The 14,118-nt window shown below is 43.1% G+C and overlaps 1 protein-coding gene across 1 annotated transcript in view; it reads left to right on the top strand.

The window, feature by feature from the left end:
* The first annotated feature begins 1,155 nt into the window (after window positions 1-1,155).
* Window positions 1,156-14,118, top strand: part of LOC147458145 (uncharacterized) — a 58,893-nt gene continuing 45,930 nt past the window's right edge. Inside the window, exons 1-2 of the mRNA XM_086513402.1 lie at window positions 1,156-1,184; window positions 1,367-1,553. Of these exons, the coding sequence (XP_086369528.1) occupies window positions 1,156-1,184; window positions 1,367-1,553 (216 nt within the window). The remainder of the gene's footprint in view (window positions 1,185-1,366; window positions 1,554-14,118) is intronic.

Genomic DNA, 14,118 nt, shown 5'->3' with positions numbered 1-14,118 from the left:
AGTAAAAAATATTTACCATGGGTAAAAAAAGTTACTGTAGGTAAAAAGTGATTTGTATTTACCATGTAGGTGAAAAATATTTACTGTGGTAAAAAATATTTACTGTCGGTAAAAAAGTGAAAACGGAGTATGCTGTGCTGTGAGTCCACACGAACATCCTCGTGTAAATTTCACTAGAAATTCACGCCTAGAATGGGCTATTCTGTAAGATATAGGTTGTAGGCATGCATAAGAGATCGTTCCCACGTATCTTCTGTCCATGGCACTTTTTACTCTTTGGTGCTTGTGAAGTAGATTTTTCTTCTCTTTCGAGATCCCTTGGACTAGAGTATCCTCATCACCCCAACAACTGACTGTGCCTTTATTGCATCTTCAGAAGGGGTCCTAAAAACCATGCATCACCTACCCTCATTCCCTGTTAGCTCTCTCCACCTTCGAAGGTGTTTGAGGTCTTGGGACTGAGGCTTGGGATAGTTAAAGCTTTCTTCAAGTTTATGTTATGTTTGTGATGCATGAAGCTTTCCATCTTCATTGCATCACCTAGGTCACAAGGAACACAAAGATTGTATTGTAACAAGTCTCTCTTAATGGGAGAAATCATAATACAAATGCCTATTGGAAGGGGGACCGGCTCCACATAAGTCCAGTACTCAACTGTTGTCATGTTCTCTAAATTCTCTCTGTTGCAAAAGTATTGTTCATGCCAAGTTAATTAATTGCTATGATTATGTTGCTATCTTCAATTACGTTCACCCGTTATGCTCACAAAGTTATTTCTCAAAAGTAATCTCATTAATTTCCGCAACTCTCAAGTTAAATAGGCCAATTCCATTAGTTACAACAGAGTGCTTTTTAGAAGAATTTGTGTGTAGAATATAGGAAGCTCCACAAATGATACCTGCATTCATTATGAGAAAAAGAAAAAGTTAGTACTTCACTCATAGACTGCAGGTGTCTTGTAAGTGGGGCACTTGTTATTAATGTCCACTATATGCTAAACACAAAGAAAAAAAAGTATTTGTGTTTTTTTGTTAAACTTGAGTAGGGAGATCCATGTAAAATTGGTTGGTGCTCTAAGCCCCAATGAGGAAGTCCTGCAAGCTGAGAGCCTCAAGATCAAAGACCACCACCTTCATATATAGTTGAAGGTGCTCCATGCATGAGAATATTGGTGGGGTTTTAAGGTAGTTATAATTGTAGAATGTGGCGGTGAAGGAGTGGGACTAGTGGGAGGGGTCCGATATGCACTATTGCTGCACAATCTCATCACATCTGTGGCCTTGTAAAACTTGCTAGTTTAGAGGAATCAATTGGGGATCCAACAAGCTTCCTTCTCCCTAGCCTAAACCTTCGCGTATTCAAGCAGTAAGTTAGCTCATGACACCACATTAAGTGAGTGGATATGTTACAATGCGAAACTGCTGAAAGAATCCAAACAAGCCGAGGCAAGATTGCTGACAGAAGCCAGCAGTCTCAAATGCAAGCATGTAGAGCTTTCATTGGCTCTTGAGGACGCACGGAAGGAGCTACTAACCTACAAATATAAGTTACAGGTATGTTGTCCTGACATTGCTCTTTACTGTTGGATAAACCTGAACACCAGGCCATAGAGAGAGAGAGAGAGAGTTGTAGAAGGAAGTTTCGGGATTCTCTGCAGCAATTTATTTGAAGAATGGAGGAAAGCTAGTAGAACATGAGTTGGATACACATTAAAAATTGAAGTACAAATATATCATGCACATAATTACCACATCCTACAATCAATGTACTTCTATATATTGCATCTGGGGTTGATAGGTTACTATATGGTACTACTTGTTTGCCATATCAATGCAACATGTTTTAGCTCTACATTGCAAGGCTCTTCCCACCTAGTACCTTATGTGTCCTCAACTATCACCATGGGCATTCAATCTCAAAAGAACTCCAACTCATCAATGAAGAATATTCCTATCCAAAGCTCCCACGATATTATTGATCCATGTCAATGCATGCAATCGTGCAACAAACAACTTTGATGCGTGTCAACTCACGGCCAAGTGTGACCAGCTCAACCTCTAAACTAAGGGAGCGGAGCGAAACCACAACCCACTCCGGGTGATAGTACTCAATACAAAGGACTACGAGAGAGTACTACCTTGCTCCCTCAAGACCTGCTCTTTGAACTTGCACCACTCAAAACGTGCTCGCTGACCCTTCTTCAAAACATACAGCTCTCGGCGTCCCTTTTGGTCAGTTCACGGCGTCTAAGACCCGTGCTTGGCATACTTGGAAACCCCTCTTATAAGGGGCCATTGCATCTTGCGTAGGGCTCTGATCGAGCGCGAATGTTTGGGGAATGAAAACTTGTTGTCTGAGCTGCTCTGGGAACACGCAGGTCCGGACCTGTTTCATTTTTTTGCATGTCGTATCTTTAATATCCTTAGGCCTTTCCAAGGTCCTAATTCCCATTCACACGTAACTTACCACCAACGATGATGAAGAACTCAAGGGGCCTTGCCCACACACTACCATCCATAAGCCATCTTCTCAGAAGACGTGAATCCCGCACTATTGGTTCCTTGTGGGTTACGAGTGCTCAAGGCCTCGAGAGTCAAAATCGCATCAAAGGGCTAAGAGTTAGTGGAGAGTTAGTGGAGGGTCTCAAGATGTCCTTTGAAAAGAAGACCCGTATAACAGGCTATGAGCATCAAGAACCACACTACAAGGCTTTTGCATGCATGGCAATGGATGATACATGTACTTAGAGGCTAAAGCTTTCGTCAAGGCAATCAAGCCAATCTACGAAGTTTTATGCATCACTGATATGGAGGGCAGCACTATGGGGTTGCTCTATGAGTACATGAACAAGATTGGAGAGGCTTCTGACAACAATGTCTCCCTTTCTCACTATAAGTAAGCGACTTTTAAAGTTTATGGTCGTTGATTATAATTTATTTATAACTTATGGGCACTAACGATGTTAGTGGGGATGCCGTGGTATTTAGTCAATACTATGCATGGTGAACTGATGGTTATATTGTCTTGTGGGTGGCTACCATGTGTCTATACCTTGCGCTCTTCTTTAAGGGTGATTCAAGGCTTATCCTTATTTGTGGAATCATCTAGCTATATAATTTATGTAGAATTGTGTATGTTTATGGTTACAAACTTATGGTTTATGTATTTTCCAATCTAGGGTTGAGGAGCTCTGATGTGTGTGGAACACACGATGGGATTGGTTTCATAGACCAATCCATGGTGTCGCATATGTATTGCATCCATTATGGTCTAGTTGAGAGCAATATCATAATGAGGAGCTAGAACATGGCAAGTGGAGATATGCAGTGTTACAAGCTTGGACACTCCAAGGGAGAATACAATAGCAACACACGAACACAAATTCAAAATCACCGAACTTTACTAAAAGAGAGAGAGTCGACACGGCACAGCGGATCTCCCCGCCCATTGCTCACATCAAGGTACAACTCCCAAGGGTCCTTTGCTCTCAGACTCTGCATCTAGATGTTCTGCACAGAGACCCCAAGGGTTCTTTATAAACAGTACAAGGGTTGCCTAAAAGTAGAGCCTCAAAAGCACTTTCCCAAGAGCACTAAACCCCAAAAGCTTCAGGTTCAAAGCACTCAATCCCCAAAAGCATTTTCTCAAAAGCTAGCGCTAGAAATTGCAAAAGCAGCAAGTAAAAATTGTGGAAATCCGTACAGCCTACCACGTGGCACCAAAACGTGAAAATTGTTGAGATGTCAAGCTCTACATCTTGAGCTGACATCCACTACGGGTCTTGGCCGCTTACGACATTTACTCACTGGCGCGTTAGGTGATCGACACGGAGGATCTCTGCTAGTGATTCTACAGCTGCACTACACTTATAGTGCCAGCCTAGTACGCTTCTAGCGTGTTCACACTTAGTGACCGCATGTACATATGTGCTACTTTTCAACTTTAGCACTTAGTCATTTTGTACTCTCTTTTCTGCAAGAAGAAGAAGAAGCTTTCCATCTCTGTGTGCTTTGTGATTGTCTTGTGTAGCTCTCTTGCATCCTCTTTCTTTAAATGGTATCAGAGCCTGGTGCAGGCAAGAGAGGCTAAGAGAGCAAGAGCATCACAATCCCTTCGTTCGCAATCCACGACCAGATGCCAAAGTTTGGGGGTTTTTCGTACAATTTTTTGAATAGGTCTCCAAAGTGCAGTACACAGAGATTCACTATACAAGTACATTGGTTGTATGAACGCTTGATTGTGGACACTCGTTGAGTGTAGAAAGTGTTACAGGTACCACAATAGCAGGTTCAGCAGATTTGCAGGTTTTTGCAGATTGCAGCTATTTTGTCTTAGTGCTTCAAGATGTCTGACGGTTTCAGTCAGATTGTTACTGAGAAGCTTGAGAAAAATAACTACCCTGCATGGAAGTTCAGAATAACTAATTTCCTAAAAGGAAAAGGTTATTGGGACTATGTAGAAGGAGACAATGAAAAGGAACCAGAGATTCCCAAGGCAAATGCTACAGCAGAACAAAGAAAAGCTTTGAGGGACTGGCAACAAGGCCAGAGCAAAGTGATGTATTGGCTTTCTATGAGCTGAGCAGCTGGTACAGTAATGCACATGGCACTATTGGGGCTGATTTAAAAGATGATGTAGTTGTACAAAATGTGAGGCCACAGTCACAGGTTTTGAGTGGACCACAAGAGTCCTCTTCTCGTGGCTCTGTTGAGAAGCCATGGAATGGTAGACTACGTACGCAGGTTACTCCACTAGCACGTACATGAAATGTATCATGAAAAGGAAAAGAAAAGGTTGATGAACCTCCCTTTATGGCTGATGCATCATCAGGTTTTTCACATGTAGACATGGATTCAGATGGTTCTGAACAAAGTCTTGATGAGGAATTTGGAATTCCGGCTGTCAGGACACCTGGTGTAAGGAAAGCACAAGAAGATGCTAGAGGGCAAAGGAGTGACCCAGGACCACGCAGATCTAACAGAGTCAGAAATCCAGTTCAGAAATTGACTTATGATGGGTATCTAGCGCATCACCAAGCCTACATGGCTAAGGTGATACAGGATGTGGAGCCCACATGTTTTGAGGATGCAGTTGGAAATGTGCATTGGGATGATGCAATGAATGAAGAGATGGCTGCATTGGAAGCAAATGACACATGGGAGTTGGTGCCATTGCCAAGTGGCAAGAAAGCTATTGGCTGTAAATGGGTGTATAAAACCAAGCATAAGGCTGAGGGTAACATTGAGCATCACAAGGCAAGGCTGGTCGCAAAGGGTTATGCACAGACGTATGGCATAGACTATGAGGAGACCTTTGCTCCAGTGGCAAAGATGACAACTGTGAGAGCTATCATAGCAGTGGCTGCATCTAGAGGATGGATTATGCATCAAATGGATGTAAAGAATGCCTTCTTGAATGGTGAGTTGCAAGAGGAAGTGTATATGGATCAGCCACCTGGTTATGTCGATCCAAGTTACCCAGATTATGTATGCAGACTTCTCAAAGCTTTGTATGGTTTGAAGCAGGGCTCCAGAGCATGGTATGACAGGATTGCCAAGTATCTTGTCAGTATTGGTTTTAGGAGAGCTCATGCTGATCATTCACTCTATGTACGTGAGAGTGATGTGGGGATTGTGGTCATTACCATATATGTAGATGACCTTATTATTGTGGGTGACAATGCTATGGAGATTGACCATGTGAAGAATCTTCTCAAACAGGAGTTTGAAATGAAAGATTTGGGCGAGTTGCGCTACTTTCTTGGCATTGAGGTGATCAGGACTCCAGAGGGTGTATGGCTGTCACAGAGACACTATGCTTTGGACATGTTGTCAAAGTATGGTATGGCTGATTGTAAGCCAATTTCTATTCCCTTGGATGTGAATGCAAAGCTGAGTGCAGAGAAGGGTGATGTTGTTGAGGATGTCAAGATGTACAGGAAGATTGTGGGTAGTCTAATCTACTTGACTATCATGAGGCCAGACTTGAGCTACACAGTAGGCTTGGAGAGTCAGTTCATGTAGCTTCCAAGGAAGCCACATTTGGATGGAGTACGATGCACACTTCGGTATGTGCAAGGGACTCTTGACTACACATTGTTCTATGCAGCAGATGCACCATTAGCATTGTATGGGTATACAGATGCAGATTGAGCAGGTAGCATTGTTGATAGGAGATCTACAAGTGGCTTCATGTTCTCTTTTGGGAGTGCTGCTGTTACTTGGAGCAGCAAAAAGCAACCTACAGTTTCTTTGTCGAGCAAAGAGGCCGAGTACAGAGGTATAGCAGTTGCGGCGTGCGTGGTAGCTTGGCTACGCACATTACTTGAGGACTTGGGAGTGCAGGTGGACCAGCAGATTGTCATCCATTGTGACAACCTCAGCAGCATGTAGTTGGCTAGGAACCCAATGCTCCATGCCAGGACCAAACACATAGAGGTCCATTACCACTACGTTCGAGAGCGAGTGTTGGCGGGCGACATCGACTTGGTCTACGTCAGCACAGAGGAGCAGATAGCGGATATCTTTACCAAGGCCCTCGGAGCTGAGAAGCTTCGATGTTTCTGGACTATGCTTGGACTCTGCGACATGCAGAGCTCGAGGGGGAGTGTTGAGATGTCGAGCTCTACATCTTGAGCTGGCATCCACTACGGGTCTTGGCCGCTTACGACATTTACTCACTGGCGCGTTAGGTGATCGGCACGGAGGATCTCTGCCAATGATTCTACAGCTTCACTACACTTATAGTGCCAGCCTAGTACGCTTCTAGCATGTTCACACTCAGTGACCACATGTACATATGTGCTACTTTTGAGCTTTAGCACTTAGTCATTTTGTACTCTCTTTTCTGCAAGAAGAAGAAGAAGCTTTCCATCTCTGTGTGCTTTGTGCTTGTCTTGTGTAGCTCTCTTGCATCCTCTTTCTTTACAAAATACGTACGACCAACCACGTCAGAAGGTGAGCGCAATTTACAAAAATCTCTCCAAAGTCCAAGCTTCTATCTTTTAGGGTTTTGGGCCCACGGCTAGTGCTACATAAGTTCTTTCAGTTGGTCAGTTCAGTCTCTCTTGTCCACTCCTGCCATTTCTCTTCTAGTTGGTCATGCCACATCACCACTCTGTGACATTCCCCTCTCTTGGAAGAATTGTAATCGCCTTCAATTATGCCTGCAAAAATAGTCAAAGGACCGAAACTCTCTTTAGTAGATATTGACTCTACGTACTCATGCACCCAACTCCACCAATCCAACACTTCTACAAAGACATCAGTCACTAATCAATCGCATTTTTGTCGAGGGTCTCAAATACAAATCTTGATCATTGTAACCGTTTAGCAATCACATCTAGACTGCACTGATCTCTTCACAGATGTCTTGATCTACTAAATCTTGTTACTATCAGCTTCATATCTTTTCATTTCACATTGCAACCAAGCAAACCATGCCCATGACCATCCCCAGAAGACAATACATCCACATAGCATGCAATGCACAAAATCACACACTTAGTTCATAATGAACACCATGCTTCAATCATTAAATCTAGCCATCTCATTTTGTCCAAAACTCTTGATACACCTAGATCATCTCATCCTTTTGGAACTCTTGATGCACTCACACTAGTATCGAGTCATTTCATCCAGATAGACATTTTGATGTACTTCAATTCACATTTAGTTCTCATTCACTTAGCCATCACATCCAGATCTCATCGATCTCTAACAGATGTCTAGATGCACTAAGTTGAAATCATTCATGAGACAAAATGTTGCAGACATTTCATCTTTCTCTACATGTCTCGGTTGCTAAATGGACTATTTTCTTATTTTATTAGTTTCTCGAGTAATTTCTTTTTATTGAAATTAGGATATTTAGAGACGTGCACTTGAACCGTAAGGTTAGGAACTGTAGATCTACTGGATTTATTAAAAGCCATCAGGAACGGAAAACTCTGATAAGTCATATGATGGGTGACATTAAGCATCACAAAGGGGTTTTTCCGTTAGTTTGGTAGGAGAGACCGGGAAACGATTATTCCTGATGCGTCACGTAATGGGGTGACGGGAGCATCGGAAAGGGAATATCTCGTTGGTCTGGCAAGAAACCCAAACTTGAAAGAGGAATATGCGTAAAGACGCAAGCACAAGAATAAAGATGGGACGGAGGGGACGGACCTAGGGAGGGGGGACACCCATTTCTGGGATGGGGACTGGTGGGGACGGATGGAAAATGGGCTACCAAGTGGGAACGCAGGCAAAACGTCCCGGGGACGGCAGGGGACTTTTTTTAAAATTTGAAAACCTGATCATTTCTAGAGGCTAGTTTCTCTCCAATAGCCATATGTTTGAACTTTGACGCACCCCAATGGCTATAAAAGCCACCCTTTGGGTCCTCATTTCTCGATGTTTTATTAGCACATTTGCGTCTATATGACTCATGTTCTTTGGTCTATTTAGTGTAAATTTGTGGTCAAAGTGATGCTCTATGTGTGTGGCATGTGTATAGGTCAAAAAATGCCAAAAAAACTCTTTTTTCTTGCCGTCCCGACCCTCGTCCCCGTTTCCTGACTTTTGCCGTCCCGTCCCCATTCCCGACCCCGACCCGTCGTCCCATGTAACTATGTTTTTAAGAGAAGCTTTTCTTAAAAGGTGTTATATTTTAACGAGTTTTCCAGGTAGAGCAGACGCTTTCCCACGAGGAATCTATGTCTGCATTGCATTTGTGTATGCGGTTGCATTTAGGGACGCCTGGGAAGTGTTGTGACAGGCATTGTTTTTAACTTATAATGTTTTATTGAGTTTTTGGGCAGGTTCATACCAATTTTAAAATATGTTGGCCGCCCACTTAATAAATGGAAAACCACTTAGAAAATAAAGCAACAAAACCAACCAGGGAATTCTCTCTCCCTATTTGGGGTAGAACAACAAAAAATAGAAATAAAACTCCCCTCTTGTGCATACCTAGTGCACCAGATATTCGGCCAAGCTGAATTCGGGGTTCCATTTGGAATAGACTCTACTAAACCAAAAGCTTCAAGATAAAGTTTCACAATCTGAGGAGTATCTGCTAGGTCCTCCTCCTCCATCCACTTCGCATCCAATGCAGGACAGTTCTTGAATTTAACCAAGAACCGCCTTCTCACTTTACCCTTAATCTTTCTGTCCTTATGTGCCAATATCTATTCTGCAACAAGGATCTCCTCGTTTTCTTCCACTTCGGGTTGCTCATCAGGCTCCCCATCTTCAGGCACATCACCTTTAAAAGGCTTTAGGAGACTCACATGAAAAGAATTGTGAATCCTCCAAGTTCCAAGTAGCTTCAATTGGAAGGAGACATCATTTATCTTTTCGAAGATCTAGAAAGGTTCGTAGTACCGCATACTAAGCTTTGGAAAAATCCTCTCCTTTTCCTTTTTCTTTCTCAGGCGTGCCTTCTCAAAACTTAAGAGCACCCAATCATTCTCCTTCAATTTCAAATCGTGACAATGACAATCTGCTGCCTTTTTCTGTCTTTCTTGAGATTTTTGCAATCCTCGCGGACCTTGGCAAAAGCCGTGTCCGAGTAGCGCGTGTACTCATCAGCTTCAAAAATCTTATCTTTTGTGCTTATGGAAACTTCGTAGCACCTTCAATAATCTCAAATGGCATCTTCCCCATCGAAGAGTGTATCGTGTTATTGTAGGAAAATTTTACCAAAGGTAGATACTTTTCCCATTGAGTCTTCTGATCCAAGATGAAAGACTTCAATAAATTAAAAACCACTGAATTGGCAATCTCAGATTGCCCGTCAGTCTGTGGGTGGAAAGATGACGAGAAATGCAACCGCGTGCCAATGTTCTCTTGAATAGCCATCCAAAACAAACTCGTGAATCTGGGGTCCTTGTCGGACACAATCGTCTTGGACGTGCCATGTAATCTAAAGATGTGGGCCACAAACAGTCTCGCTAAGTGATTCGGCTTAATTGTTTGCTTCACTGGAATGAAATGAGCTTGCTTGCTCAATAACAGTCCAGATGCCATCGTGACTACTCTGTGTTCATGGGAGATCAAAAATGAAATCCATTGCAATATTTTCCCAAGGTTAGGTGGGTATGGGCAAAGGCTGTAACAATTTTTGTGCTTTATGCCTGTCAAACTTGACGTTCTGGCATACCAAGCAACTGTGCACAAACTCGTCCACATCCTTCTTGAGTCTCGGCCAAAAGAAGTATCTCTCTACCCCTTTCAAGGTGGTAGCAATGCCGCGGTGACCCGTAAAAGGCGGACAGTGGCATTCGGTCATAACCTTTTCCCTCAACGGCTGTGTAACGCACAATATGGTTTTCCTCATCAAGTAGCCATCCGGAATGGAATATTCTGCTACTGTCTCCCCATCCCGTATTCGTGTGAAAATGTCTGAGAAATCCGTATTTGTGGCATACTGATCGCCATATCCTCGAACCTCCTATGATGTATCGCGAAAATGGCCAAAATCAACGGCTTCCGAGACAAAGCATCTGCCACCAAATTCTTCTGTCCTTGAACATGGACAATCTGGAAGTGAAACTGTGACAAGCTGTTCGCCCACCGTATCTGCTTTTCTGATAGCTGCTTCTACGACAAGAAGTAGCGTAAACTCTGATGGTCTGTGAAGACAATCAAATCCGCTCCGAGTAGGTAATGCCGCCACTAAGTAAGAGCATGGATAACCGCCAAAAACTCTTTCTTATAAATCTGTGCTGTCGATTCCGGCCTTGAGAACAATCGGCTCTCGTAGGCAATGACATGGCCTTCTTGCATTAAGACCGCACTCAAACTACGACCACAAGCATCACGATATACTTCAAATGACTTTTTCAAGTCCGACAAAGTCAAAACTGGTCCTCTAGTCAATTTCCCTTTCAAAGCCTGAAAGGCAGTCACCTCTGTGGGTCCCCACGAGAAAGGGACTTCTTTCTGTGTCAAGATAGGCAAAGGGGAATCAACCTCTGCAAACTTTCTAATGAACCACCTGTAGTACGAACACAAGCCCAAGAAGCTTCTAACTTCATGGACATTATTCAAATCAAGCCAATCACGAATAGTCTCTATCTTGGCCGGGTCCATTTGCACTACTGTTGCTGAGACAATGTGTCCCAAAAAGTGTATCTCTGGTAGGAAAAATTCACTTTTCTTCACACTAATCACCAACTTGTGATCTCATAATGCCTAAAAGACCTGAAGCAGATGTTCTCTATATTCTGCCTCATCCTTGGAGAAAACAATGATGTCGTCAATGGAAGTGTTAACAAATAGTCTGTACTCTCGAAAAATCTTGTCCATCATCATCCGGTTAAATGTCCCAGGAGCATTGGTTAGTCCAAAAGGCATCACCAGAAACTCAAATAACCCAAAAGTTGTTCTAAAGGCTCTCTTGTAGACATCTCCCGGCGCGATTCTGATCTGATGATATCCACTCTTCAAATCAATCCTGCTAAAGCACGAGGATCCCTGTAATCTGTCGAATATATCATCGATCCTAGGAATCAGAAATCTGTTCTTGATGGTGATTTTGTTGAGAGCTCTATAATCGATGCACATTCTCCAAGATCCGTCTTTCTTCAAAACCAACAACACAGGAGAGGAGTAGGATGAAGTACTAGGCTGGACAAGACCCTTTTTCAAGAGGTTTTTCACTTGGTTCATAATTTCTTCATTCTGGGCTCGGCTCACACGATAAGGTGGCAGGTTCATTGGTGTGCTTCCAGTTATCAGATCAGTAGTATGATCTTCAGGACGAGAGGGTGGAGAAAATCTTGGCATTCTTTATCAAGTTCAGACATATTTGTCCTATTCTCATCATTCATCTCTCTCAAGAAGATCGAGTAAACAAACAGACTGGATTTCATTAATTTTGAAATGGACGAAGCCGATAGAATAGGGACATACTCGCCCTTAAGTTTTACAGTACAATGGTTCGGCCCTTCTGTGTAGTCAAAGTCGCTTTTTTCGCCCAATAGTCGACCACAGTATTGTTCTTGTGGTACCAAGGAATTCCCAAGAGGACATCACAACCTTCCAAAGGCATCAATTAGAGGTCCTCATGCCCCAAATACCCTTGACAATGCAACGGAAGTTTTCCAATGACAGGTGTAATGGCTATGTCCCTGTCGGGTACCACTAGAACTGCCTTTGCTAGTGGTCCCATCTGATCGGGTGTGATCTGGAGCCGCGCCGCCAATTCAGGTGAAATGAAGTTGGCCTTAGCTCCTCCATTAAAGAAGATCAGGGCTTCTTGGTCTTTTACTTTGCCCCAAGCTCGGCAAAGTTCTGTACTTCGTCCATCGTGCTTGGGTCAGTACCCATGCAATTTGGAACCAGTCCTGTTTTCATCTTGTCTTTTCGTCCACGTTCCTCAGCTGCTTCCGAACTCTCAGGCCTTTCTTTGTCCTTATCGTTCTATTCTTTTGATGCCTTTTTAGGGCACTTCGCGGAGATATGCCTAGTTTCCCCGCATCCAAAGCACTTCCCCTCTTTGATGTAAAGAGCCCTCTCCTGAGGAGTGAGTTTGGGTCGTGCATTCTTTTCTTTCTTTTCTGGGTTGCTCTTCCTCTTTCTACTTTTATTTTTCGAAGTCTGTTATGCCCTTGCGTCATAATTTCATCTGTGGGGTCGGTCATACTGCTTAAGTGAATGGAAAAACCCCATTTCGCATGACTCATAAGCTCCTGAATGGAAGCTGACTTTTGTTCTAAGCAGTGATCTCGGATCTCTGTAGGAAGACCCAAGGTAAACCGCTCAATCTGTTCTTTGAACGAGATCTTCTTAAATGAAGAGGCGGGTAGAAAAGAGCTCCAGAATCTCTCGCAATAAGCGTCCACTGTGTCCTTCTTGGTCATCCGAAGATGGTTCCACCTAGTTCGTATGTCGCGTTTATACTCTCGAGTCAACCAAGAAGAAATAAAAATCCTTTTGAATTTCAGCCATTTAACCGGTGCTGTCTTGTTTAATAGAAGCATGGACCACCAAGTTCGAGGATTTCCCTTAGAGTAAGTGGCAGCCCTCCGAATCTTGGAGTGCTCTGAGAACGCCCTCATGAGCTATGTTAAACTGCTGTATAAAAGACAAAGCCTTCGAAGCATCTCTATAAGCAGAAAATGTGTCAAATTTAATTGACTGTCCACCTTCCTTAAACACTCATACTTTCTTGCTTTTATCTTCCAGAAAGTCATACTGGTTAGGTTTATTAACATTCTTCTTCTTTGAATAAAAGCTGCTGTCGTCATGGTCCGAACTATATGAAGACGAGTCCTCTGTAGAACTGTCAACCACGGGGCGAGATTTAGGCTTCTTTGCCTTTTTCTAGCCCTTTCCAAATCTTTGCTTTTTGTTTCGCTTTTTGCCTTTTCTGCCTTCTTCGCTTGAGTCAGAGGAGCTAGAAGAACTGTTAGAAGGAGAAGAAGAAGAAGAAGAAGAAGAAGAAGAAGAACTGGGTACTCCTTCAAATCGAACACGCTTCTTCTGCTTTCTTGCCAATGAAAATGTAGACCGACGACCCAAATAAACCGGCAAGTGAGCGCCTTTCTTCTGCTTTTTGTCGTGCTTTTCTGCTTTGTTTTGCGCGTCAAAAAGCTGAGCAATTCGTGCATCAACCACCTCTTCTAATTCTTGCTCTGTATACATCCTTGGAGTAGGAGGTTTCTACAAGGCAAGTTTGAGGGGTGGTTTTGTGGTCTGCTGTCACTAAGCATGCACCTCGTCGAAGGAGGTCTGGTTCATGAATTTTGCAAATTTTGGGTCCTTCGCAAAATTTAGCATTATCTTTGCTGCATCGCTGATCAATCGTCGACGCTCCATCTCTTCGATCTCTACCTAAGTAGGACGAGGCAGATCCTACTCCTCGCATGAATCTTCGTTGTGATCTGTTCCCGCATCTGCGGATTCAGAGGAAGTCAACTGGTCTCTTTCTGAATCCATAAGTGTTGTGTAAAAAGAATCGGATTTCCCGTAGAAGAGAAATCGGCCGTGCTGTTATACCACTGTAACAGACTTGGACACTCCAAGTCGAGATTCTATCGCGACAACACAAGAATACACTTCAAAACAGTTCACAGTTCACAATTTATTCGACACTGGCCCCTTTTGGTATTTCTTTTTGTATTAA

The sequence above is a fragment of the Adiantum capillus-veneris genome, chromosome 5 (assembly GCF_014529385.1).
Source record: "Adiantum capillus-veneris isolate H3 chromosome 5, ASM1452938v2, whole genome shotgun sequence".
NCBI classification, from domain to species: Eukaryota; Viridiplantae; Streptophyta; class Polypodiopsida; order Polypodiales; family Pteridaceae; genus Adiantum; species Adiantum capillus-veneris.
The sequence above is the reverse complement of the archived record's forward strand: the minus strand, read 5'-3'. Positions and strand labels throughout refer to the sequence as shown.